This window comes from Limulus polyphemus, unplaced genomic scaffold (assembly GCF_000517525.1).
Source record: "Limulus polyphemus unplaced genomic scaffold, Limulus_polyphemus-2.1.2 Scaffold217, whole genome shotgun sequence".
Classification (NCBI taxonomy): domain Eukaryota; kingdom Metazoa; phylum Arthropoda; class Merostomata; order Xiphosura; family Limulidae; genus Limulus; species Limulus polyphemus.
Window position 1 is genome coordinate 558,201 of NW_013665827.1, and position 2,763 is coordinate 560,963.

General features: G+C 32.0%; 1 protein-coding gene across 3 annotated transcripts in view; it reads right to left on the minus strand.

The window, feature by feature from the left end:
• The window catches only part of LOC106478499 (helicase ARIP4-like), an 85,747-nt gene that overhangs the window by 8,240 nt on the left and 74,744 nt on the right, over positions 1 to 2,763 (minus strand). For 2 of the 3 annotated variants that reach the window (XM_022382117.1, XM_013939050.2), the window contains exons 20-21: positions 834 to 1,043; positions 327 to 382 (exon numbers count right to left, since the gene is read on the minus strand). In XM_022382117.1, the coding sequence (XP_022237825.1) occupies positions 327 to 382; positions 834 to 1,043 (266 nt within the window). The remainder of the gene's footprint in view (positions 1 to 326; positions 383 to 833; positions 1,044 to 2,763) is intronic. The other variant, XM_022382118.1, reaches the window with a different exon arrangement.

Genomic DNA, 2,763 nt, shown 5'->3' on the forward strand with positions numbered 1-2,763 from the left:
ACATAATAGTAGTAAGTAAGTAGAGAGAGTACTAGTAGTATATATATATATATATATATATATATATATATATATATATATATATATAGTTCCAGTTTTTCATAATTAATTGGCTTACCTGGGCTAAATGTGTGATGAGAAAGAGAATGTTATTCAAAACAGAATAATGAGATACAAGTGTTTAAGAAGACACTAAGGCACGATGAACACTTAAAATTGTCATATCAAAAGTTACTGGTTATAAACACTTTAAAAAATGAGACAAACAAGCATGTATAAAAAATTACATAAAAAAATGAGAAAATCTCCATCTCAGCAATACATACCCCAAAGGAATGTTGGCTTTGCCTTTTTGTACCATCAGGATGAGATTGTTGGAGAGCTAAAATTACAATTAAATTATTAAGAATGAAGTTCTTAAATATGTGTATAAAATAATTATTTTATGAATCTATGTTCAAGAATAAGTTGACTCATCTAACAGTCATTTCATTAACTTATATTTTAATGCTTACACAAACTGTTTTTTACTACCCTAACGGGTGGGGCAAAATGACAGTTAAAATATTATGAAAATAATATTTTAAATAGGACTCATGGTAGCTATATATTTGTATATATTTCTCTGTAAAATCAATATATATATATATCAGTACAATCCAAACGTCACATTATTTTGTATACCTAAAAGAATATTTCCAAAATTAAAATGCTGTCAAGAGGTATTTCAACATTTTATTCAATCATATCTTAAAAGAGTATAAGCTTATAGTTGCTCAAATTGTTAATATAAAACAATATATATTCAAATTGACAAATTGCTGAATAATTACCAGAGTTTGCACCATCACCAAAAAGTCCATTTAAAAACTGACCCTGACGACGAAAATTTTCAGCTACATCTGGAGGAAGCCTTACTGCCACCAAACGTCCATCGGGAAGACGGAGGTAAACCCCTTTGGGGGTTTTTAACACCAGAACTTCCTGGCCAGCAGTAAGTACTACAGATTGGCCTGGCACTGAGCTAGATGGGATACTGACAGCTGTCAAGGAAAGGGAAATTATTTATGAAAAGCCTACAACTTTAATTATAAAAGCTATGAAAGTCCATAAATTTCAAAAAATCTTTAAAAACAGATACATTATTAAATATGAATACTAATTGTCAACTTGAACAACACTACAGTAGCTGGGACAGGGTTTGGTGGTATTAATATATTTTTTAAGTGATATGTATATGGTACAACATTTGGGAAATTCTTGTTACCTTACTTGTTTCTCAAAACAAAGATGCAATCAATAGATTTTCTCATGTTATATTTGTTAGGCTTAAGGTTAAGTCATCTGTGTATAAGTAACATGCAATAAAGATATTACTAAAATTCATGTATCACATATTTTAGTTTACTAAACATTACATATTTACATTCATAATTAAGCCTTAACTACTGAGACATTAAACACTTGTAAGATTAACTCATCCAACACTAATAGTATTTTTCCAAACATGAATATGAACTAACTCTTCCAAAAATAAATTATAAGATTCCTTGTGTAATAGACATGCTTATTGTAGAAGATTACACTAATTCTACCTAGGGTTTGCAAATTTATGCACCAATGATTTCATATATAATAGGCCTTTATGAAAAATGACCCAAATTGTGCAAAGAAAGGCTAGTTTGATCGATTAGTAAGGATGCTGTTAATATAATGTTAGGCTGATGGATTTTTTTTTGCTTGTATTGACTTTTCTAAAGAGCGTGCAAGTTGTTAGAGATCAATTAACTGAAACTGAAGCTTGCAGGGCTGTCAAGCTACTTCAGGAGGGCTGCACCCAGACAGGATAGCACAGATCATGGTGTGGATCACAATCTATGACCAGTAGGTTGTAGCACAGATACCAGGCCACAGGAAAAATATACTAGAAGGCCAGACCAGGGCCAAGGAAGGGCTACAGGTGCAGCATACAATCAATATCTGTAGAATTTAGCCCTTAGAAACTACACCAGGAGTACTAGGGGCCTCAGGAATGAACTTCAGCAAGCAATTGGAATGTGTGTATCATACTCAATTGTCAGGAACTTACTCCAGGATACCAGATAGGATACCCCTGTACTAATCTCAAGGCATCAAAGTTTTTTAAGGATGAATGAGTACCTGAGGTACTGAACTGATCTGCTAAGTCACAGGACGTAAATCCAATAGAGCGTGTGTTAGACTTGTTAGAGAAAGCAGTTAGAGACAGACACTCTACTCACAGAACTATCAAGGAACTCGAAGCTGCTCTCATCCAAAAGTGGACTGTGCTGCCCCAGCAAGTCATCCAAAATGTTGTCAGCAATATGGGGAACTGGTGCAGTCAAATATTGGGATTTTTTATTAATTTTATTTGTAAAATAATTTTTTAAGTTGCTTGGCATTGTTTACTTGTGATATTTGTATTAAACAAGTTTCATCAATATTGAATGTCTCTTGTGTTTTTTCTTCAAACTGTAATAAAACATTTTCGTGAATAGTGTATGTAAGTGTTTACATCTAAAAACAGGTAGGCAGTGTGATCTAAATAGTTACTGCTTTAAATAATATGAGCTAACATAACACTAACTAATCTATCACAATGTAGGTGCTAATACAAATTTTGTTACTGATGTCAGCATCAGTCACCAGTAAATGGGACTAACACCAAGTAAAAAATTTTTAAGTTTTAGTTGAACCATCTTATTTTGATTTCCATATATATATATATATATATATATATAT